The sequence below is a fragment of the Choloepus didactylus genome, chromosome 7 (genome assembly GCF_015220235.1).
Source record: "Choloepus didactylus isolate mChoDid1 chromosome 7, mChoDid1.pri, whole genome shotgun sequence".
Taxonomy (NCBI): domain Eukaryota; kingdom Metazoa; phylum Chordata; class Mammalia; order Pilosa; family Megalonychidae; genus Choloepus; species Choloepus didactylus.
In genome coordinates, this window is record NC_051313.1 from 94068326 (window position 1) to 94091642 (window position 23317).

The 23317-nt window shown below is 37.5% G+C and overlaps 1 protein-coding gene and 1 pseudogene across 5 annotated transcripts in view; one reads left to right on the forward strand and one right to left on the reverse strand.

Moving 5' to 3' along the window:
* ZNF451 (zinc finger protein 451) overlaps positions 1-20093 on the reverse strand; it is a 133544-nt gene extending 113451 nt beyond the window's left edge. For 2 of the 5 annotated variants that reach the window (XM_037842543.1, XM_037842541.1), the window contains exons 1-3: positions 19872-19987; positions 19246-19329; positions 10764-10844 (exon numbers count right to left, since the gene is read on the reverse strand). In XM_037842543.1, the coding sequence (XP_037698471.1) occupies positions 10764-10844; positions 19246-19329; positions 19872-19892 (186 nt within the window). In that variant the 5' untranslated portion in view covers positions 19893-19987. Of the gene's footprint in view, positions 1-1231; positions 8593-10763; positions 10845-19245; positions 19330-19871; positions 19988-20044 lie in introns of those variants that run through there. The other 3 variants (XR_005217811.1, XM_037842545.1, XM_037842544.1) reach the window with 3 other exon arrangements.
* On the forward strand, positions 15045-15551 carry LOC119539214 (annotated as a pseudogene).
* Positions 20094-23317: the final 3224 nt, after the last annotated feature.

Here is a 23317-nt window from a genome sequence, read left to right on the forward strand (position 1 = left end):
AGATGTTTGACAAATGAAAGAACTGTTTCCAACACAGATACAAAATGATAAAACATCATCCATCAAAACTGTATGCACATACATACCAACATATCCTAGCTCTTCATTCTACATTGTTTTTATTTTCTTGCTGTTTATTTATGAACATTTCTTAGCTTGCACTTGAGAAATGAGACTATTTTACGTTAAATATATCTTACAATGACAACCATTGCTATGCTTGTAATATTGCTTAATGGTTCAGCTTTAAAGAAACTGTAAAAGGGGGGAACATGATCTGATGGCATGAAATGAACTATACATGCTATTAAATGCATTGTTTAAAGTATTTATCTGCATCTATATTCTACATATAAGAAATCTAGGAATGTAGATGGAAACCACACAGATACTAAAAAAGGACATCTATATTGGGCTTTAGAGTGTTCAAAGTACTTCTAGGTATTACCTTACTTGAAAGTAAGAAAACGGGAGACTCAGAGAATAAGAGAATTGCTAATACTCAAATCAAGGTCTTTGGAATTCAAATACTATTTGCCTTGTAACATTATACCTCCCTCCCATTAAGCCAATATCTTTAAGATACCAGAAAAATACAATTTTCAAAGGGTAAAACGGGTAATAAACATGTAAAATAAGAAAACAAGCAATAAGAACTATGATTAAAATGATCACTACTGAAAATGAATGTAATACAAATAAGCCATCCATGAAATAGAAGCCAATGAATCAAGGGTTATCATAGCCCAGCGTAGTGAAATCTTAGTGGGAGAACTAACAGGATAAGAGTTCCTGATCTGACAACTAAAATGGCCTGGAATTAGTTAATATAAGGCATCAAGTACAAAGGGATGAGGGTATAGTCATAAACACAAAGTTCAGGGAAGAAAAAGATGAGTATATATCAAAGCAGTTTTTCAGAGGTAAGGCTTTAGTGGGGCCTTGAAAAACATAGGAAAGCAGCCTCATATAATGCTAGATTGGGACTCTGAAAGCTTGAGCAATAGCATAATGCCTCTAAATTCACTTCCTCATTTACAAAATGAGGGTGACTCTCTACCTCAAAAGTGCCTTGCAACTAAAGTAGCTCAGAGCTAAGTTTTCTTCTACGCCTATCCCAGGCAGGAAGAAGACAATTAGACACAAAATTTTCAAGTGCTTCCAAACAATGGTCAGAATTTATTTTTGGCAAAAGTAAAAAATCAAAAAAAAAAAAAAAAAAATAGGTGCTATTAAAAGCCATTAAACAAAGACCAATACACAAAGCCAACTCTGTGGTAAGACTCTAAATGAGACTATTTACATATTATAATTATATTCTACCCAAAGTAGAAAGGAGTGGGCTACACATCTAACAGCAAGAATCTTCTTGTAAAATGTTAAAATGGAATTGAAAACCTGAAATTATGTTTAGTGACTTGGGGAAATGTTTTAATCCATCATCCATATCAAAATTAAAAGAGGTATAAAGGCATCACAGATTTAACAGCTATTTAACACAATACTATATTATAAATCAAGGTCATGTGAAACACAGCCGTCACAGATAAAAGTGGGAGTTAAGTAGATGCAGCTCCTAAAACTGAATGCTATCAAAGAGCCACTCTTATGAGTAATTAAACAGAAAGCATATGACAGCCTTATAAAAGGACAACTACTAACAGAACTCATAAGATAGTAATACTTGAAGCATTTAAGATCAAAGTAGAATTTTCAAAAAATATCACCAAATATAAAGCATTTACTTTCAATTCTACCAAGGAATATACTCAGGAATATTAGAAAACTCAATACAATGTAAGAGATCTCCAAAGGGTATAAGAAAGTACAGACAACCTGAGAACTCTTGCTGAACTCTTGAAAAGGCATTAGATAATCCAAGAGACCATTTGAAATAGTTAACCCCAATAAAACCAGTAACCCTCAAGAACTAGAGAAAAATGGTTAACTTTAAAATAACTTTTTCAGAGCTATACTATAGACAAGTCTGTGGTGATGGGCTTAAAATTTTCCTAAGAAAAGATGCATTTGACCATACACTATGTAATAATACATTTGTGTGAAGAATATATAGAAATGAGAATACAATACTATTATTAAACAAGAAAGCATTCTTGTTTAGTTTAAAAATTGATGAAAGTTCAACAGCCAAGGTATATAGTTTGAGAGATCTGAAAGAGGACATTCTGAGGGACAACTAGAAAAATATTTTACAATAATGCTGAAGACATGGTATTTAAATATACAAATTCAAAGTCACATCAAAATCCTGGCTAGTATTTACTGATAGAATAAAAAATACAACCTACATCAAACAGGTTAAGGGAAGATTAGACATAGTTCTAGAAAGAGGTGCTTTATAGGCGAAGAAAAGATCAAAATACAAAGAGTAAAATAACTGATATGCTAAAAACATCAAAAGGACATGGCTGGACTGTGAACACCTCCAGACATATCCTACAGGACCCAAACATAATTTCCAATAATAAGATATCTTAATAGTACCAAACACTACTATAAAAAAGTTTTCATTACATAAAGTCAAGCAAACATAAAAAGTACAAAAATATCATCCCCATTAATTAATAACAGAAAAAAAGATTTGATAAAGAAATATTCTCATCATTTATGTAGGAAGGAAAATTCCATAAACGAATATTTTAACAGTGTACAAAATCCAGTCTATCTGGAAAAATAACTAAAAGATTTGCATTCAATATAGTGATCATCACCAGTTTACTGATAACTTCCATCTGTGTATTTTAAGTGAAAAATGAAGAACTAAGATTGATTTGTGTATCCACTAATGAAAAAAACCACATGGAATGGATCTGGCCAACCAAGTGGCATGCATAAGATGTATACAGATGTGACAATTATTGGATGAGCCGCTATCTTAAGTAAAGACTGGTAAATTTCAAAAGCCAAAGGAACCTAAATAGTGCAAGTCTGGGCCAAAATATACCTTACGTTTAAAAAAAATTACGTTTTCAGTTATTGCAATCTTTAAACTATTTCTACAAAGATCTAATCCGTAATTTCAAACCATAAGAATCCTAAAGTCAAGATATCCTCAAGAGTTATTAATGCGTGATTTAACTCATTCTTATTTGTTCATCCAAACTAGTATCCAATTTTACAGCTAAATGGGATTCTGGAGTGTATATTCCAACCTCCTTGTTTACAGTACCTGAGAGGTTATCCTGGATGTATCAAGCCCTTAAAAAGGACATTATCAATCAGGTCACTAAGATATCATTCAATAAATTATTAGAGTAGTACAAATGTAGTGTACTAAATAGCATCCAAGTAGCCTGAAAGAGTTCATGCTCTCCTCAAATGTCATTTTGAGAGCAAAGAAATAAATGGAATTATACTGATAAAAAAGCTGCCACATAGTTAAAAAAAATTTTTTTAATGCAATTTTACTGACAAGGAAGCCACACAGTCTAAAAACTGATTGTGTCAGCAAATTCATTGCTTTTCTCTACTATCCTTGCTTCTTATTATCAAGTAATCACATCCACTTATTAAATTTAAGTTGTGTTACCACGGCTAAGAACAAGGTTAGATATGAGACAAATGACAATCAGAAAACCTAAAACATATGGATAAAAAACAAAGCTGCTGAAATGCCCAGAAAACTGGGCCAATCACTAATAACTAAAAACTGTGAAGTTAATTAAATAAGGGAGGGATACTCTGCAACCTTCTGAAATGGTTCAACAGTGCTATAAGGAAAACAAATTAACATTCAGAAGGAGAGTACATTTAGATAGTACAACTGTACAGATGAAGATAATAAGATACAAAAGATTTACGATATTGTACAGAATTCACATAAATACCACCAGTAACATATGCAGGACATCAAAATGTTAAGTTTTAAACAAAAGTGTGAAATTTTAAAAGGCACTTCATGTAACAATTAACAAAAACAGTATTTCTCAGTACACAGTAAGACATCAAATTATCTCCATATACATTTTTGTCCAGTTAAGAAATAACAAGGAAGGAAAAGGATCACAAGATGCATTCCTTTTGAGAATACCAAGTCATTAAACTTCCAACTATTCTAAGGTCCCCTATAGAATCTAACATATGTGAATATCAGAGGTTGGCCTAATGGAGAATTTTGTCGTAGACTCTGCAAATGGCAGGCACAATATGAATACTTACTATCTAATTAGGAGTTCCATACCCTGGTCTATTGGGGTTCTGTCCCTAGACCAGGTCCCTGTTTTTAATTTTATAACACCATCATCATTCAAGTATGCCAGAGAAAGATTTAAAAATGAAAACAAACAGGTTAGGATATTGTTTCGAATGCAGTCGAAAAATTATTTTAATCTGTATCTAAAATCTATTCTCATTCTAATATAGTCATCTCCATCCCTACTCAACTGCCAAATCCCTTCAGAAATTACCTACTTGATCACCAATTTAGTGATTTCCCAATACCTTTACTTTCAGGAAAACTGAATTCTCTGGAGATGCCTGGGTATATCAATTACAAAATGGTAAAGTGATGTTATTTATTATTTACTTTATTATGCAATTTTTTTTTTTTTTTTTACTAAACATAAATATCACAAGAGGAAAAGATTAGAGTGTATGTCTGATAAATATTTAATAAAGGAGCACGGGAAGTATTAGTGCCAAAGCAGTTTCAGAGATTCACATCTTCAAGAATCATTTATTTTGATTTGGTTTTTAGAAAATAAGGATATCTCAAATTGTCAAGTTTGTGATCCATCTAATCAGGAAGGGAAAGGGGAGAAATGGAAAAGTTGATACAGTTAAAATAACCTTAGCTAGTTGGAAACACCTATATGCAGCTACACAGAATGGTCCCAAGGTCTCTCTCTCCACTGAGTTCCCTAGTGGCTAGTTCTTCCATAGAAGAAACTATAGTGCCAACATCAAAGGCACATGAGACTTTGATTGGTGTATTACAAACCATGAGCTACAAAAATCCATGTGTGATTCTCTTCAGGTAGTGAATCAAATGCTCTTCTAGTGTTCAATTTGAAAGGCAGTTTCAAAGGCATTGGTTATGGACCTAAAGCAGCAAAAGTAAAACTTTGTGGAAAATATAGAAAAATAAGAACTGTTCACTCTAGGTATAACTTGGTTAAGTTCACAAGATGATATCCGCCAACAAGACTGTAGCTCAGGCTTAATCCACAAATAGGATAGAACTTATTAAAACAGTACCCTGAAATTATCTGACAAAATAACCTCTTCCAAGCAGAGAAATTTGAGTTTTCAACGTCTATAGCACAAATAAGAAAAGTTCATTAAAAGGGTGCTAAACATGGTTATCATGAGGAGGGAGAATTAGCTGCCAATAAAACTATTAAAAAGCAGGGTACCAGGAAGATGCCTTTCACTGCTCTGCGAGAACTATGGCAAGAAGAAACTAAAACCACATGAACCAGTACTATAACCCAAAATATCTTGATCAAGCATATGAAAGAAATGTAAATGCCTGACAAACCAAGAAGTTACAAAATTACGTCAAAAAAATTTTTTTTGGCTGCCAAGCAAACAATATTAGGTGACGTAGTCAGAGCCCTCAAACTTGACACTCTCTCCATTCCTGAAGTCATGCTGCGAAGAAAAGGATGTAAGGGCTGTATACCATTATAGCCACTGCCTTGAGATTAAAAAGAAGATACTGTGGAGCCTATTACTGAGGTATCTGCTGCCAGTTCCAGTATGTTAGAGAACGATTATTGGGACCAACAGGGATCAAAAAGACAAGTCATCTCTCATGGTAAAAGTGTGACTAGATTAAGGGGCCAATTAACCAAGAACACGTCACTGAAGTCTAGAGCTCAGCCTTACAAGAAATCATTAATGGATGCCATCATTTGAATAGATATCCAAAAACAGAACTGTGTGGTTTGTTCTCTTAATTACATTATTCAGTTATGCTCTAGACCTTATGGATTTCTCAACAGTATCTATACTGATAGCATCTCTCTTTATTAAAATAAGGGAACCAGATGGTCAGGCATGTTTGGAATTCTTCTCTTTAAGAGTTCAGCTTTGCATGCCTGGATGGTGTGAACAACTTGCTTTATTTCCAGTGCACTCATGTATGTATCTTTTAAATTTAGATTGTGGTAAATTACCAAGCTCAGAGTTAACTGTTTAGAAGACAAGTTTGTTTAGGAAGGCCAGCTTGGTGAAAGGCCCATGTTACATTGGGAGACCACCACGAGAGGGTCTCACAAGCTTGCTGATATGTGAAAGCTTGATGGGTCAAAGACCATTAGGACTGATGACAACAATGATTTCTCTCACACGCAGCTTTATGAGTATAATGGTATGGTGACCACCAAGGTATTGATGGGTATGGTTACTGTGAAAATTTCTGCAGCGATGTTACAGAAAGGAAGGTTTTTTCCCAGCTGATGTCCACAGTAGATCAGTGACATCCAGCCGTCATACTGGAATCAAGCTGGATATGGCAAAACTTGATCTGTATTCCAGTTCTTGTCCAACAAGATTCTGAAGTCTCATAGAGCTCGAGAGTAGAACGGACTCTTAGCAAGCTGACTATCCTAACATAGAGACTGTAAAAGATTTGCCATTTTGTCAAAACTATTAAGCTGAAGTCAGAACAAGGAGGTACTGGGGACTTAAAAATGAAGGATTTGCCTCTGCTCTCAGTAAGGAGAGATCTGGTAGTGGTAGTAGGTCATTTCTAAATCTTAAATCTGCTAGTCCTCAGTTTACCAGTAAGATTTTCCTGAGGAACAAATCTATGTATTGTTCTTTAATCACAAGGGGATCCAGATTTCTGAGTGTCCTCTTCCGGACTTATTCTGGACAAGAATTAACAGACAACCCGCTTCGTTCAACCCTTCTCAGACAAAAGTCTCCACTGATCAGTTGGCCAACAAAGCCTGAGTCTCTTTATTAAACACTTTATTCCAAAAGTCTAGAATTCAAATGTCAGCAGTGGTGATTCCTGATATTCATTCAATTTTTTAGATAACCTCCCACCTGTAGAATTGTTTGAGTGGGGAGGAGCAAGTAAAATAGTTAGGATCTTGGATGGCTATTCTGCTGAACATCAACAGTTAATTAATTCTTGTACCCATGGTGTTCTGGGGACTCCCCCTTTTTCCTATATCTATAAGGATGCTTTCGGGGTTTGTACCAATCCCCTTTGGAATATCCCCTGTTGTGATAATGTGTTTTCTGGTCATGACTATAAAAGTATCGATGCTGGTTAGAGTATCTGTTGTGGTCTTTACAGTCATTTTCTTTTATACTGTTTTCTTCCGCAACAACAGCATTCACATCTTGACCAAAGAGGGAAGTACCATCAAAGGGCAAGTGTGAGATCTTCTCCTGTGTTTTCTTAGTTAGAGATGTAAGTCGGAGCCAGGCTTGCCGTCTGTAGTCTACTGCCATGGCCATAACTCTAACTACAGAGTCCATTATATCCCTAGTAGTACAAAGCTGCCACAGGCCTGCGTCCATGCCTTCAGAAATTATACATCTTGCTTTTCCACTGTCAAACTCTGGGTCATGAACCAGATCTTCCATGTCTTCCCAGAGTTTACGTTGATACTGAGTCATATAGGCCACATAGCTAGCAGCTCGGGCTGCAATGGAAGCAGCATGGTAGAACCTACAACCCATGACCTCCATTTCTTTTGAGGTAGAATCTAGAGGGGATGTTGTGTTTCCTCTTCTGCTGTGCTCTAAGGCTTCTACAATGGGGCCCTCAGCTGGTGGATTTGGTTGGAAAGGAGAGGTGCCCTTAGCAACAGGATATACCCTGTGTCCCATGAAGGAAGAAGGATGGCAATCAGCAGGGTCTTTAAAAACCTCAGTTGTGGCAATTCTCAAAAGAGGATGTAATGGAGGAACCAAACGTTTCTTAGAGGTCACACAATCAGGTTTCCCTTCACATGATTCTGCCTCTGGTTGTAATGTTATCCTCTTTATAACACCTCTTTGTTCCATTCTCTTCAAAAGACCTGTGAAACTAGATTGGCTGTAGTCAGTTGGCTGTTCTCTGTCACTGGCTGAGGGAGATTTGCAGTCAGCCTCTTTTTCAACTGTGGATAAATTTTCCTTAGAGGAAGAGATTTCCCAAGGAACTGAGGAGTTCTCACTTGGCCTAGAATGATGAAATCTAAAACAGCTCCTGGACTGTAGATCACGTATCACTCGAGACATCTCAGCCACTTGTGTCTGGAGATAGAGTATGGCATCCTGTCCATGCTGTGAAGCTGAAGGAGACTCTATAGGTAAATCCTCCTTAACCTCCAAAGAGGCCAAAGATTCTTGGGGGACCAGAAGTAGAGATGAAGGCAGAGTCTGATTATTTTGTGATGATCTAGAAGTCTCTGTCTCAGAGATCATAATATCTGAATTATTTTGATTATTTTCCTGGCTCTCCACTGTGTTCTCAACAGAGGAAGGTTGAGAAACTATCCTTTGTGGACTGCTGGAGCAACTCCCAAAGGAGGAGCTGTTATCTCCACTGGGAAGAGGAGCATTGCAGCTAGAGCACATTTCTGGGCGATGATTCTCAGAGGATGGCACCTTAGACTCAGGTATTCTCTGGGTTATCCACATGAATAAGAAAACCAAGGAAGAAAAAAAATATGCTTTTAATATATTAACTTCCAAGTGGAGAGATGCATGTCCAGTAAGCAGAATTCAATTTCTTAAATAGTATAATTAATAATGAAAGACACAATCCACTACAGGTTAGCAAGGGGATCACAGAAGTCAAATCAACAACCTTCACTACCCCCAAAAAGTCCAATAGCAACTACTGGAATTAATTTGGGACTCTGACTATGAAAAAGGAGAGAGTAAAAATATGCCCAGTTCAAGTGGTGCCATCCTGGCCTGCTGCTTGGTCCCATGCTGGGATAAAAAGAGGTGGCGACTCCCCCCTACGTGGGATCAGACACCCAGGGAAGTGAATCTCCCTGGCAACGTGGAATATGACTCCCGGGGAGGAATGTAGACCCGGCATCGTGGGATGGAGAACATCTTCTTGACCAAAAGGGGGATGTGAAAAGAAATGAAATAAGCTTCAGTGGCAGAGAGATTCCAAAACGAGCCGAGAGATCACTCTGGTGGGCACTCTTACGCACACTTTAGACAACCTTTTTTAGGTTCTAAAGAATTGGGGTAGCTGGTGGTGGATACCTGAAACTATTAAACTACAACCCAGAACCCATGAATCTCGAAGACAGTTGTATAAAAATGTAGCTTATGAGGGGTGACAGTGGGATTGGGAATGCCATAAGGACCAAACTCCACTTTGTCTAGTTTATGGATGGATGTGTAGAAAAGTAGGGGAAGCAAACAAACAGACAAAGGTACCCAGTGTTCTTTTTTACTTCAATTGCTCTTTTTCACTCTAATTATTATTCTTGTTATTTTTGTGTGTGTGCTAATGAAGGTGTCAGGGATTGATTTAGGTGATGAATGTACAACTATGTAATGGTACTGTGAACAATCGAAAGTACAATTTGTTTTGTATGACTGCGTGGTATGTGAATATATCTCAATAAAATGATGATAAAAAAAAAAAAAAAAAAAAAAAGAGGTGGCGAAATCAGTGGAGACAACAACTAAGGAAAAAAAAATCCCATTCAACATATGTAAGTCAGCAAGACTTACTAATGATGGCAGAGAAAACTCAGGAAAAGTTCCACCAAGAGAAAAAATATTTAGCTCCCTTATTGCCACGTCACTTTAAAACCCTTTAAAAATGTCTTGTTATTCACTCTCCATGAATAAAAAAAATTCCAGTTGCACACTTCTACTTTATGGTTTGTAGTTTACAAGGAGCTCATCTAATTGTTACCTTATTTCATCCTCACAACAACCCTGTGAGGTAGGTATTACTCTCATTTGATAAAGAAACTGAAGTTAAAAGGTTATTTAATTTATCCAAAGGCATAGAGCTAGTAGTAAGTAGTTTATGTTGAGACTCAAACCCAAGTTTTCAGATTCCAAATCCAAGTCTCATAAATCATAGAGCAAGCAAGAAGCTTTCAGGCCATCTTGGACAAGAGCCAGGAATTCTCTAATTCATCAAGAAAATAGCCCATTAATACCAGTTTGGGCTGAGGCAAAGACAAATGGAAAGGCAAGATTGTTACAAAGGGCTCAGCTACTTTGATTCTTAGAGTAAGGAAAAGTACTGGTTTAAAGGGACAAACCATGAGCAGCAAGTCACAGGTAATAGAAATAACTCCAAACGTGGGGGATACAGGAGGTTAAAAAGCATGATGACTGAATTAATATTTCACTTGTAAACCCTTCCCCCATTTTCCATTTCCTAAAGGATCTTCACATACCCTTTCTTCTAAGATAAAACAAATTTTCTGTGGCCACATGGTTCTGGAAGAAAAAGATCTGGTTCTATAAGGCACCCAAGGAGAGTACAGGAAAGGAGAAGGGAAGAGGAGCCAAAAACATGTAATTTTATTGTATTTGCTTTTATATATCATCTCCAGGGCTTAGAACTTCCCTGAGTCATGCTATCCTTCCACATCCTTACTGAAATTTGACGAACAAAATTTGAAGTAGGAGATATACTGGCAAAGGATTCCTTGGACTAGCTATATGGCCCATTCTAGTAGAAACGGAACATTCTCTAAAGCACTAGAGCTCCTAAAAACAGCCATCAATGACTCAATAACTCTTTTTAGAGAATTTTTCTTAGATGACAAAAGTGAGGAAACGCAAATCAAATATAATGTACTTACATTACTATGAGAGGTGCTAGGCTCTTCATCATCACTGCTGACCAGATCAATGTATTCAAGAACAGGTCTTAATGGTCCTTCCTATAGAAGAGTTGAGCAAATTTACAAGTCATAAACAGTTATTCAAACCAAACTAGCATTTACAACAAATAAGAGTTTTCTGGTTGGGATTAGAAAGAATTCCTCTTAAGAGGAAGCCTTACAGATGGCACAAAATAACAAAAAAGAGGAAAATTTCAGAGTACATAAATAAGAAATGATGACAAGACTGAAAAGAGCCTAAACCTTTATAGAGTATTAGGGCTGTGTCCACTCCTTGGGGAAAGGGAAATTAATACAGTAATAGTACTACAAGGACATAAATATTATGATCTAATGTTGATGGGTATCAACAGTCTGTTAGATTCCAGGCTTGAAACCATGGAGTTCTTTGACTAATAGTTCTGTGTCACCCCCAACCCTATAGCATCAAACAGTAAACCTGGATTATTCTCCATTGTTTTTTCCACCCATACACTCTTTATCAAAGACCAAGGCCTGAACGGCAGGCTTAAAAGCCTGTATTTTATTCTAACAGCAAAAGGGAATAGATAAATAACATTAAGATGGGAATAATATTATGAGATCTGTGCTTTGAGAAGATTAATAATGTAAGAGGAAACTGGAGCATAGGAAAGCAGCATAATGTATCAGCCCAGGAACATAATAATGCAAAACTAAAATAGGGTGATGGCAAGAAGAACAATGAGGTAGTATGGATCATACAGAGTAAAATGGGGGGTGGAGGGTGGTAATTGCCTATAAATTAAAAAAAAAAAAAAAATGAGTCTAAGCAGTCACTGTTTTCAAGTTTGGGTGACTAGAAGGATGTCAATCCATTAGCATAAATTAGGAACGTAGAAATAGAAAACATTAGACATAATGGTTCTGAAGTACTGGTGGCACACAGAAGTATCTGGCAGACAGCAGGAAATGCAGGCCAGTAATTTCAGTGTATGAACATAGCTGGAAACAGAGACTTAGGAGACACTCCTCTAGAAGACTATTAAACTCTAGAACTAACCTGAAACTTTGATATTGCCAAGGAAGAAAGTAGAGAGTAGAAAGAAGGCAGTCAATGAGGGTCTTGAGGAAATCACAGAATTTCAGGATTCAGGAAGAAGAGCTAAGAAGGTATCAGAGATGAGAGAATAATCAGAAATGCATAAACTCAAAGCAGCTACGGATAGACGAAAATCTCAAAAGAATGTTGTAAGTGCTAAATGTGGCCAAAGATATCGAGCAATAGGAAAATGCCACTGAATTTGGCAACAAAGAGATTTTTAAATACCTTTGAGAGAGCAACTTTCAAGAAACGGTAAGAGTATGGAAGCCAGACTCTAAAAAATAGAGAATGAGATAGCAAAGACCCTAGGTAAAGATTATTCTTTCAAGAAATCTAGAATGTTGGAAAAAAAAAGAAAAGGAACACAGGAGAATATGGCTGAGGGCAAGATTTCTAAGGATGGGGAGAATTGACTAAGCCAAAGCAATACACTCAGTAAAAAAACTAACAGAGGTAAGTCCTAGGGACAGCTGATAAAGCTAAAGTGAAGTTAATGATCCTCTTCTCCCCTATAATCACTCAGTCTCAAAAGATACTTTGTTTTTCCCCAGGCTATGACTTCTGCCCAACAGGAAACTGCTATTCTTAGTGATCCAGCCACAAGATAAAACTAGAGGGCAAAACTTCTGGGCAGGGTTCAAGTAATAAAGGAATTAGGATTTTTCCCTGAGCTGTAAAAATGGAAGAAAAAAAAAAGAAGGGGGATAGATATTCTCCAACATATGGTCAACAGACCTGAATTACCCATTTTTAAGACTAAAATCTACCTTGGGTGTATTAAGACTGTCAAAACCATATGTTCAATCCACTTCTGACTTTGGTAGTGCCAAGAAGGAAGTAGAGAAGATAAAAATATTAACAGCTCTTCCATTCACATAATCATTTTAATTTCTCAATAAAAGTTAAAAAAAAATCCATGGGACCGTACACTAGGGTAAACCATGGACTACAGTTTACAGAACAATTATAAAAATGTGCTTTCATAAATAGTAACAAATGTACCACACTGTGCCAGTTTGGATATATTATGTCCCCCAGAAAAAGCCATCATTTTTTAATCCAATCTTATGGGATACTGGGATTAGGTTGTTTCCATGAAGATGTGACCCACCCATCTGTGAGTGACACCCTTGGTTAGGACGTGACCTCTGACTGAATGTTTCCATGGAGGTGTGGCCCCACCCATTCAGCATGGGCCTTGATTAGTTCACTGGAATCTTATAAAGGGGCTTACAAACAGAAGGACCTCAGAGCCATAGCCCAGATAGACATTTTGGAGAATGCCATTTTGAAACATAACCTAGGAGCAAGCAGATGCCAGCCACGTGCCTTCCCAACTAACAGAGGTTTTCCAGGTGCCACTGGCTTTTCTCCAGTGAAGGGACCCTATTGTTGAAGCCTTACCTTGGACACTTTATTGCCTTAAGACTGTAACTTTGTAACCAAATAAACCCCCTTTATAAAAGCCAATCCATTTCTGACATTTTGCGTTCCGGCAGCATTAGCAAACTGGAACACACACTAAGGCAAGGTGTTAATAAAAGGGTGGCATATTTTTTATGAAACCATTTTATGATTGATTTTTCTGTAAATTCACAAGTTCTCTAATTAAAAAAAATGTTCATTAGGAAATTTTATTATATGCCCATAAAAATATGGCAAACCAACAAGTTCCCAGAAACAGAGGCAGGAGCAGAGCTTTCATGTACAGAGAATAGGTAAAGAAAAATGGAGATGAAAGGAAGTGACAGGACAAAGGCAAAAAGTAGAATAGGCAGAGGAAAAAAAACCCAGAAAGATAAGGAAAATGATCATAAATAGGATTTAAAAGTAATTGGAGAAATAGTAGAAACAAGGCTAGATGAGAAGACTACCAGACACTTAATATTAGGGTGGATCATTAGACTGATATACAACCAATCTGAACTACATAAAAATGACAATTTCATATGATTCATATAATTAGGAAAGAATATAAAGAACTAGAATAGAAAATCCAAAAATGAGGAAGAGGAGAAGTCATTTAGACTATTCAGTCATCCATGCAATGAATAATTACTGAGCACCTACTATTATGGTTAAGTGATGGTAAGTGACAGAGTGACTGAGTGAGAGAAGGGGAAGGGGAAAGGTATTTAAGACTGCTAAAAAGGCAAAGAGGCTGTGTGGAAAAAATAAGGAAAGAAAAATACCACAAAGGAAAAGCTTACAAATACTCACATACTGTATTTAATTTTAACAATGGATATGGAAAAATTTTTAACTGTAATGAACTTAAGGAATCCAAACTTGTTAGCACTCTATTTCTTTTAGTATTTATCAATAATATTTATTGAGCCCTGTACTGGGAATTGTGCTAAGCGTTTCATTTACATTATTCTTTTTAATACCCATAATTATTTTATAAGGTGAGATATTGATTTATTACTATTACCCCCATTTAACAGATAAGAAAACTGAGTGAGCTACACATATTCTCTAAACACATAATTGGCTGTGAAGTCACTAGAATTCTGAGGCAGTTCACAGTATGAATACTATTTTTAAATCAATGCTAATTGCACAGGTTTCTGAGATAAGACACTTTCTCTTCCTTCAATAAATGAAAAAGGACTACCAGCTATTGCCCCCACATCTGAATAATTCCTAATGCTGACCAAAAATAAGTTATTTCCCCAAAAGAAGCAATGGTTATAATACAAATATCAAGAAAAAAAGACTTTGCAATTTCTTATAATATTTATAATGATATCTATCCTTACTAAGTATAAATGCATGCAACCCTCCAATTACAAGGTATTTCATTTAAAATTATTCTGTCAATCAAATGTTAAACCACTATTCTCATCCACTCTGTACCAATAAAACCAAAAAATTCTACCCCCAAGGTCACAAAATTAAGTGGAACAGGTACAAAAAAGTTCAGGAACACAATTTAATTAATATTCGAAGTTAAATATATATACATATTTTTTAAATGAAATAAAGTTCTCATTCCTGTTATTAGAGAAAGTGATTCTCAGAAGAAGCCAAAAACCAGTTACCTAAGAGGAAAGTGATGTCAATACACTAGATATGAACTACAAAGAGTTTAACCCAGTTTAAAACATTAAGAATGTATGATCTGAGGTCTTGCAGACAATGACACCTGCCACCGTAGTTTCCTTCCCGCAGCCATGGTCAACCCCACCGTGTTCTTCGACTTCCCTGTCAACGTTGAGCCCTTGGGCCACGACTCCTTCCAGCTGTTTGCAGACAAAGTTCCAAAGACAGCAGAAAATTTTTGTGCTCTGAGCACTGGAGAGAAAGGATTTGGTTATAAGGGTTCCTGCTTTCACATAATTATTCCTGGGTTTATGTGCCAGGTGGTGACTTCACATGCCATAACGATACTGGTGGCAAGTCCATCTATGGGAGAAGTTTAATGATGAGAACTTCATCCTGAAGCATACAGGTCCTGACATCTTGTCCATGGCCAATGCTGGACCCAACTGAAGTGGTTCCCAGTTTTTAATCTGCATTACTAAGACTGAGTGGTTAGATGGTGTGCTGGTTTGGATGATGGCAAGCATGTGATCTCTGGTAAGTTGAAAGAGGGCATGAATATTGTAGAAGCCATGGAGCACTTTGGGTCCAGGAATGGTAAGACCAGCAAGAAGATCACCACTGCTGACTGTGGATGAGTCTAATAAATTTGATTTGTGTTTTGTCTTAAACATCAGATGATTCCTTCTGTAGCTCAGGAGAATATCCCACCTCCCCTGGTCTGCTCTGAGTATCCTACCGTGTTTGTGCTCTCGCTGCAGTTCTTTGGATTCTATATTATTCTCTCCCTTTCAAGTCTAGCTGGATTATGAAATAAAAACTTAATCAAATAAACAAATAAATAAAAAGATAAAAACAAATCTACGATTTGGGCATAAATACAAAAATCTAATCTAAAACCCTAAATAATTCATGTTTTTTCCATACAGAGAAGTTGGGGACACATATCAGTTCTGCAGAACTGCCCAATTCAAAAATTTCAGATCACTCCCAACTGACTACTTTATAGTTTAAATTTAGTTCAATATTCAAGATCTATACCATGGCCCATCCTTCGGCTTCCTGCTTTTAGAAAACCTTAAACTAAACATGCTCTTCTCTGCTTTCCCATTCTGATGACTTTTCTTATTCTACTCAAAATGTCCTTTTAAAATACATACAAATACTACCTTCTACCTACATCAAAGCAATAAACTGAAAGCCTTATGTCCTTTATTTATTTTTATAACACTATGTACTTTTTATAAAAGAATCTTAAATTTTGTTAGAACTATTTACATAGCTTTCACCTCCCTCAATGAAACACTGATCCTAAAGGGTAGGATGTATTTGCAATTAATCTTTGTAGCACTAAGGTACTTAACTCATAACTTTGCAAATTATGAGCTTTAACATTATTTTTATTTAATTAGTGAATAACTGCCTCAAGACACCCAGCCAAAAGATGTTTCTTGTCTTTGACCCCCTTCTATTGCAGCTAAATACTCACCTTTGTGCTCTTAAAGTTATTCATAAAATTATATTTTGATTTCCTTGACTATTCCCATATTTTCAGAGAATTAATCCATATCACAGCAATAATCTTGGTAGAAACTCCGATCTCATGTACTGTTACTAAGATTACCATAGGCTCCCTCAGCAGTTTATACCTTTAAATCTAGAGTAGCACTATGAACAATCATATCTTCAACTTTTAGCTAAAACAGTCTTTTGGGAGTAAATTAGCTAAAATATCTGCCATTTCAAAGAAAGATAAAGATGGTAGCTGAATAAAGGATCATATTTCTAATCTAAGAAGATAATGAGAGCAATAGACCTAAGCGGAAGGTTTTCATTATGGTAACAATCTGCTTCTTTATTTGGGCATTGATTACATATGTTTCTGAGATAAGACACTTTCTCTTCCTTCAGTAAGAGATAATGGATGACCCGTTATTGTCCCCACATCTGAAGAATTCATAACACTGATCAAAAATAATAGGTAATACGCTAAAAGGGGGAAATTCTAGGCTTTCTGTATATATTTTACTAAAATAAAAATTTTAAAAAGTTAATCCCCAAAAGAAGTAACATTTATAATGTGAACATCAAGGAAAAAACTGATTTTTTTATAATACTTTTAATAACTGCATTGGCTTTGCAAAAATCCATCAAGCAGTACAGTCTCAAACTGTGTACTTCTCTGTATGTATATTTCAATAAAATTTAAATTAAAAGAAACGGTTCATTTTTGCAGCTCCAAATCTATATCATTCCTTTCAGCATACCATGTTTAGTTTCAGGCTCTGTATTTTGCAAACCAGAGAGAATGGTGCACCATCATGTGGATTAAAGGTGGGAAAATCAAATTAATAAAAAAGAACTAAAAAAACCCAAAGCAAAATAAATCAAGAAGTGACATCATAATGCCTTTTTTTAAATATCTGAAGAACTCGTAAGCAGAGATGGTTTTTCTTCTTTATTGGATAAGCCTTACCTGGAGGAGTCAAATATAGGATTGGGTTACAGAAATACATAGTAGATTCTATCTTTGAAAGTATTTTAAAATAGGAATAAACTATCATTAATTATCCTCTAAGTAGTACCACTAAAAGGCAAAGGAAATCTTTTTAATAGGTTCCTTCTAGCATTGTCAATTCCAATTAATGCATACAATTCACTTCTTATGTAGCTCTCAAACCTTTGGGACTCTATTTGCAAACAGGGATAAATAAGACATTATATCAAGTTAGATTTACAATACATTGCTTTTATATTATTTATTCTTGACAGAAAGACACAACAGATTCTCTATACTTAAAATAAAATTTGAATAGAAAGCCTTTTTAAACCTCAACTGAACAAAAGTCTATGTACTAACCTAGTCAGTAATCACACTGGAATTCTTTAGTCCTCAGGGTATACTACACAACCTTTTTTTTTTAACTTTATTTTTGTATTTTCCATCTGTGTTTCTCAAAGTAAGAATATCTGTATTTAAAAAGGACATAAAGAAGTGTGTTATTCTTAGCATTATTTGCACAAAGCATCAGAATAAATACTTTCCATCACAAATATACCAGAGTGAAAGAGGAACCTGAAACACTTATCCTAAAGAGCTATGGAATCCTGTTACCAAACATACTTCAGCCTACAACTAAGGAGGAGTAGGAGACAATTCATCTTGTCCCCCTTCCCTGCAAATTCTTAAGAGTTGGAAATAAAAAGGACAGAGGGGCATATAAACTGGCAATGGGGAAGAGAGGCAAGAAAACCATCTTGTGAAGAAATCCTAAGGAAACCCACTGGAACACAAACAACAATTTAGCACTACAATGGCCCTACAATTGGGAGGTGGGAAGAGATTGTTTAATAACCAGTTTTACAAAGTTGTCCTATACCTACAGCAACCAACAGACACAGAAACTTATCAGACAGGCTATTAAGAAAAATTTTATGCAACTTTAATACCAAACCTCAACTTACAGAAATCAGAAGATGACTGTTTGGGGGTAAAAGGGATCTCTAGCTAGCTGAAGTAACTTTAAGCAGAGCCATTCTAAAACTTAAACTGTTTGAGATGAAAATCATCCCAAAATATATCATACCACCCCCTTTGGTTTTCCAAACAAAGCTTCACAATGTGAGGTTCAGAGATCTAAATACCCTTGCATTTGTTCCAAAATTAAAATTCCTAGGCCCAACCTTGAAATAATGATTCTTAGATCTGGAGGGAGGTCCAACAATCTGCACATTTACCAATATTAATGGCTGAGAACTGCTGCCCCAAAGGGAATAAATTTAGAAAAATATAGCATGTTTCTGGTGATGCAGGTATCTGTATGATGCATATCCATGGTACCATACTGTAACAAAACGATCTCAGAGGTTAGTGAAGTCTTTAAGCTACATGCCTTCATGTTATTAAGGTACATAAGGCTAACCTTATGAATTCTTCTGTTTTCTACCTTCTTCTTGATCTTTAGCTGTCCCTTCTCCCTAAATTTCATACATCATCTTTTAGAAGAGACACTGGCCCCATTCTAAAACACATCTTACAAGACCACAATTTTGTCTAGACTCAGTGTAAAATGGCTCTAAATGAAGGCACAAGAGGTGTGATAAAGTGTATAAACACACACTTTAGGCCTTGGGCATTGTGATGGCTTTTGAGAGTGCTCAGAGACCTCTTTTGGCAAATTTCCTAATCCTTTGCCATGTTCCCTGGTGTCTAATACATTTAGACGTTCAATAAATATTTGTTGAATGGTGAATGAACAGGCGAGGTATAACTACGTAATGGTTTACCACAGCCTTTTATTCTGAGAAAAGCCCAATTTCGTTGCTACTTACACTAACAAACTGAATGTCATCTTCGTTTTCATCCGTTGTTGACTCAGATGCCTCAGGCCCAGCTGGAGAGACAGATTCTATTATCTATAAAAATAAGCCAAAACATGCTTATCTGTAGAGACAAACGTAGGACGAGATTCTTCCAAAAGAACGATTAAAACAAACGGCGCTTAAGGAATCCTTAACTGAGCACAACTCCATGCTAACCCGACTAAGGAACAGAACTCGATGGAGTCGGGGTATGCCACGGAGTACGTGGAGCTGCAGGGGCCGAACGCCGAAAACGACTTAACCACCCTCTCAGAATTCCTATATCTACCCAATAAGGGGGATGCATGTTCCCTGCAGAAGAGCATCCCTGTCTCAAAATGTCGCTCTCACTAGCAGAACAGCGGCAGCAAGGAATCCGGGAGCCCGTGCAGGGGGCCGGGGGCGCCGGGGCGGCCATGGTTGCTGCAGGTTCCTCTCTCAGCCATTCACCAGGCCCGAAGGCTGGGCTCGGCCCGTGACGCCGGGGCAGCATCCTCCGCGGCTGCGGCCGAGCACCAGGCCTCACACCGGGGAAAACACAAAACCCTTCGCGGTTCGGCTCTCAGAACGCCAAGACCCAACGCTCGAATGCTCACCTCCGACCCTGGGTCTCCCATTTCTCCGACGGCCCAACTGACAGCACCACTGACCCTGCTGCTCCTGCTGCCCCTGCCGCCGCCACCGCCGCCGCCGCTACCCCTGCCGCCGCCACCGCCACGACTTCCCTTCCTGCCCAACACCACCTCGCGCCGCAGCGACCAGTCCCTACGTGAGCGCTGACGCCGCCGACGCCGTAGACAGAGACTCGCAAACCCGCTTCAAAAGGAGCAGCGGCTCCCACGCGTCGGTACGAGCCTGCGCTAGCCCGCTATTCCCCCGAGCCTCTTTCGCGAACCCTTGATGAACCCTCCCCGCGCCGCGCAGCATGCTGGGAATTGTAGTTCCGTCCGCCCTGAGACTGCCCTGCGAGTAGATGGAAGAGAGCGGAAAAGGACTCTGAGCTAATTCGCATGCGTTCCTCCAGGACGCCTCGGAGCCCTTCAGCAGAGCTGTGGACTGCGGTGGATTTGTTCCTTCCGGAAGCGCCGGGAAGGAGGAGGATGTTGAGAAGACTCGAAGATGGGTCTGATCTGATTTTGGAGGCCAGACTCAGTGATTTCTGTACTAGCCTTAAAGCTTGGTAGTGGGGACAAATGTCTCTCCCCCCAGCCCTCCCCGTTTTATTTTTGTTTGTTTTTTGCTAGGATCGGGAGTGTGGAGGTTTAACCAAATTTGATTTAAAGATCAGGAAAGAAATCTTGAGTGTCCTTACCTTACTCATCTTTTCCCCAACTTCAGTCTCCCAAGCCCATTATGTATTAATACACTTAAGAAGGCAAATTGAGGGTGGAGAATTGGAGCATCAGTCCCTAACTCTGAAGAAAACAAAGCTAGAGAGTTAAGGCCCCCACAGAAAAGGAAGCCAAGGCCAAGGTAACTAACAAAGGCTTAATCCAATGATATTAAACTTTACTTTTTATGATGTTCTCAGATATTATCCTACTAAAACAGAATAATAGTTGGCCTTTTTAAAAAAATATGTACAGACACCAGTGTAGGAAATAGATCACTGATGCTCGTTTATTCCTAAAATAATGCCTTCCAAAAAAAAAATGACCAATATTTTTACCTCTCAACAGTTGTCAATAGATAGGTTTTTAAAAATTTTTAAGTCAGAAAACTTCTTTTAAATCTTAATGCCTGTTTTTGCCTGTGTACATGCGTACCTACCATCTGATTACCTATGTTTGTGATAATTATTGTTTAATATTTGTTATTTCCTTCATTTCCACCAAGTTCTTGAATCTTGTAAAGGCAAATTGAGAAAAAGAGATCTACTCTATGAGTTCCTCAGATATGTGCAGTACATTAGTGTTCAAAGCTGCAGTTATTCACAATATCCAAAAGGTGGACCCAATTTCCACCAGCAGATGATTGGGTAAACAAAATGCTGTTTATACATACAATGGAATATTAGCCTTAAAAAGGAATGCAGTCCTGATACATGCCACTACATGAATAAACATTGAGTGAAATAAGTCAGACACAAAAGGACAGATAACGTATGATTCACCTTGCATGAAACATCTAGAATATGCAAATAGACAGAAAGCAAAGTGTTTTAGTTTCCTAGGCTGTCCAAGCAAATACCGTACAATGGTGGGGATTAAACAATGGGAATTTATTTGCTCATGGTTTTGAGGTTATAAGAAAGTCCAAATCAAGGTGATGCTTTCTCCCTGAAGACTGTGTTCTCCCTGAAAACTGTGCGTTGTAGGGCTGGCTGCAGGCAATCCTTGGTCCTTAGCTTGTCACATGGCAAGGTACATGGCTCCTGGTCTCTCCCTTCTCTTCCAGGTGCCTTTAATGTTCAATATCTGGGTGTTCGCTGTATGTCTTTCTCTCTATTCCACTTATAAAGCACTCTAGTAATAGGATTAAGACCCATCCTGATTGAGTTGGGTCACACCTTAACTGCAGTAAACTCTTCAAAAGGTCCTACTTACAATGGGTTCACATCCCCAAGAATGGATTAAGTTTAGGAACATGTTTTTCCGGAGTATATACAGTTCTAAGCCACCACACAGAGTACAGTTTGAGGGGAGGAGAGTTACTGCATAATGGGTATAGGGTTTCTGTTTGAGGTGACTGGAGGCTCTGGCAATAGATGGTGTTCTAGTTTGCTAATGCTGTAGGAATGCAAAACACCAGAAATGGATTGGCTTTTATTTGGTTACACAGTTACAGTCTTAAGGCCATAAAGTGTCTAAGGCAATGCATCAACAATCGGGTACCTTCACAGGAGGATGGCCAATGGCGTCCGGAAAACCTCTGTTACCTGGGAAGGCACATGACTGGCGTCTGTTCCAAGTTCTGGTTTCAAAATGGCTTTCTCCCAGGACGTTCCTCTCTAGGCCTCAGCTCCTCTTCAAAATGTCACACTCAGTTGCTCTTGGGGTGTTTCTCCTCTCTTAGCTTCTCCGGAGCAAGAGTCTGCTTTAAACAGCTGTCTTCAAACTGTCTCTCATCTGCAGCTCCTCTCTCAGCTTCTGTGTGTTCTTCAAAGTGTCCCTCTTGGCTGTAGCAAGCTCGCTCCTTCTGTCTGAGCTTTTATAGGGCTCCAGTGAACTAATCAAGGCCCATGCAGAATGGGCGGGGCCACACCTCCATGGAAATTATCTAATCAGAGTTATCACCTACAGTTAAGTGGGTCACATCTCCATGGAAACACTCAAAGAATTACAATCTAATCAACACTAATAGGTCTGCCCACACAAGATTGCATCCAAGATAATGGTGTTTAGGGAGACATAATACATTCAAACTGGCACAGATGGTGATGAGGGTAGCACAACATTGTGAATGTGATTAATCCCACTGAATGGTGTCCCTGGGAGTGGTTGAGAAGGCAAAGTTTATGCTGTATATATGTTTCCAAAATTTAAAAAAAAAGCAACTGAGAAGACAATGACCATTAAATGCAATTCGTCATCTTGGAATGGATCTAATAATGGAGGAGATAAGGCCCAACAGGACATTATTGGAAAAAATGAGAATATAGTCTGAAAGCTTTATATTAATGTTAAAGTTCCTGATCTTGATAAATATACTTAAGGTGGTTACATAAGTGAATATTCTTGTTATTAGAAAATGTACATGGAGGTATTATGTGCTCAAGGAGCATGATGTATACATCATGATGTATGTTTAGAAAATAGATGAATAGATAGACAGACAGATGGATTGACAGATAGATGATAGGTAGATAGAATGATAAAGCAAATGTGGCAAAATGTTCAAATTGGTGGATCTGAGGGGCAGCATGTTGAAGTTCCCTGTGTGGGTTTTGTATTATTCTTGCAACTGTCCTATAAGATTGAAATAATTTCAAGATTGAAAATATAAGGGAAAAAAGCTGTATGTAAATTAATTTCTAAAGCCTTTAAGTATCTAGGCAAAACTTGTTCTTATATATTCTCTTAGTGTAATTGTGAGACTTCAG